Source organism: Manacus vitellinus, unplaced genomic scaffold, assembly GCF_001715985.3.
Source record: "Manacus vitellinus isolate BGI_N305 unplaced genomic scaffold, ASM171598v3 scaffold_52_pilon, whole genome shotgun sequence".
NCBI lineage: Eukaryota > Metazoa > Chordata > Aves > Passeriformes > Pipridae > Manacus > Manacus vitellinus.
The window spans coordinates 2,992,764-2,994,840 of NW_021940628.1; the positions used below are offsets into that span (position 1 = coordinate 2,992,764).

The 2,077-nt window shown below is 65.1% G+C and overlaps 1 protein-coding gene across 1 annotated transcript in view; it reads left to right on the top strand.

Moving 5' to 3' along the window:
- The first annotated feature begins 1,692 nt into the window (after positions 1–1,692).
- Positions 1,693–2,077, top strand: part of ADGRB2 (adhesion G protein-coupled receptor B2) — a 19,574-nt gene continuing 19,189 nt past the window's right edge. The window contains exon 1 of the mRNA XM_029963053.1: positions 1,693–2,072. Coding sequence (XP_029818913.1) covers positions 1,693–2,072 — 380 coding nt within the window. The remainder of the gene's footprint in view (positions 2,073–2,077) is intronic.

The window sequence follows — 2,077 nt, forward strand, 5'->3', positions numbered from 1 at the left end:
GGATGGATGGATGGATGGATGGATGGATGGTGGTGCCGGAGCATCCCTGCTCGCTGCTCCAAGGCGAGGGAAGCAAGCTCCATCTTGTGTCCCTGCCAGGCTGCGGGAGCCCCAGGAACTCGCTGCAGAGCAGCAGCGTGTCCCTGCCTGACCTCCTCCTCCTCATTTTCCTCTTCCTCCTCCTCCCCCTCCTCCCCCCTCCCCAGCTCTCCCAGAGCAGTGGAGGGCTGGGACTCTTTGGGGCACTTGGTGGCTGCTTGGGGAGCATCACTGGGGAGTGCCCATGGGGCTCCCTGCTCCGGCTGCCCCTCGGCTCCCCGCTGCTGCTGCCGTTGGAGTTCGCTGCCGTGGGGTCTCCTGTTGAATTCCCTGGGGTCTCTCAGGGGGTGGAAGTGACCACGGGAAAGCGGGGTTTTCTTTGGCCCCAGATCTCCCTGCTTGCACTGGGGTGCCTCCAGCCTGGGCTGCTCCCCCTGGCCCCGTTCCCAGCCCCTCTCTCCCCATGCCCACGTGGTGCTGGCAGGGGCCGGATGCCGGCACGGAGCCCCCGCGCTGCCGGGGCGGCAGGAGCCAGTGCCAGCCTGTTGCATGAGAGCTGGGATATTTTTAGCTCTGATGTGCCCATCGTGGCTCCAGCGCAGGCTCAGCCAGGGCTCCGTCTCCCTGATGAGCTGGGGGATGCCCTGGTACCACGGCCTCGGCCAGGGGTGATTTAGGAGCGGGAGATGTTGGTTGAGGATGGATCAGGGCGTCCCCGTGCCGTGCCAAGCGCTCGGCATCCCCAACACATGGCTGGGCGGAGGGGAGCAGGGATTTGGGTGGTGGTTTTGGAATCAACCTCTGCCGTGACATCCGTGCCTGTGCTCACCTCCTGAATGTCCCCTGCTGTCCCCAGGGCTGGCCCCGTGCCCCTACTGCCCCGGGCACAGGCTGCCCTGGCCGAGCGGTGCCAACACGCGCGCGGCAGCCTCGGCCTCTGAAGAGCCGTGCTCCGGTCTCACTTAATAAGGCCACTGCGTGCGTTATTTTATTAATGAGGTATTAAAAAGCTATTCCCGGCGATGCTCTGCACACCCAGCGTGGTGTCCAAGAAATACGTGCTCGTGCAGGGATGGCTCACCCTGTGCCCGGCTCTCAGGGCAGGTGGGGGGACACTGCACTGTTGGGGTGCCTGTGCACCCCCAGCACATCGCCCCGAGCTACCCCCGGTCCCCGTGGTGCTCTGGGACTCCAGAAATAGCTCCAAGGGCTTTTATAGCACTGTCTGTGCAGAAGCTGTTTGGTGGCTCCTTGCCCAGGTTGTGCTTGGCAGGCTCTGGTGGGCAAGCCTAGGGCAGGGGGTCTGTGGGGGTGGGAGCCGGGTCTCTGCTCTGGTGGATTTGGGGTGAAGTCTCCAGCCCATGCTGCACAGTCCCCAGCCCAGGGACTCCTTGGCACAGCCTGGGAGATGGATCAAGGGTCTCCCATGGCTGTCCCTGGCCTGTAAGGTGGCAGCTGGGGCCGTGGACCAGGTGGGGCCATGGAGTAGCTGGGATGCTGCTCCCACACCCCACAGTGGCTGGGTTTGGTGCAGGGTGCTGACCCCCCAGACCAGCTCCCCACTCCCCGGCACAGCAGGGAGCCCACAGCAGCCATGCCTCTTGCTAAGCCTCTGTCTGTCTGTCTGTCTCCCCTCAGGGCAAATGCCATAGGATGACCGCTGCTGGTCCCCTCTTACTGGCTGTGATATCGTCTCTCCTGTGGCTCACGCGGGGCTTCGACCCGGCTCCCAGCGCCTGCTCCGCTCTGGCCTCCGGCGTCCTCTACGGCTCCTTCTCCCTCAAGGACCTCTTCCCCACCATCTCCTCCGGCTGCTCCTGGACCCTGGAGAACCCCGACCCCACCAAGTACTCACTCTACCTCCGCTTCAACCGGGAGGAGCAGGTCTGCACCCACTTCTCTCCCATGGTGCTGCCACTCGACCACTACCTGGCCAACTACACGTGCGACCCCCGGGGCGAGGCCGCCAGCCCCCCGCCCTCCCGCCAGCGGCCCGAGGAGGAGGAGGAGGAGGAGGAGGAGGAGGACGCCGAGCTGG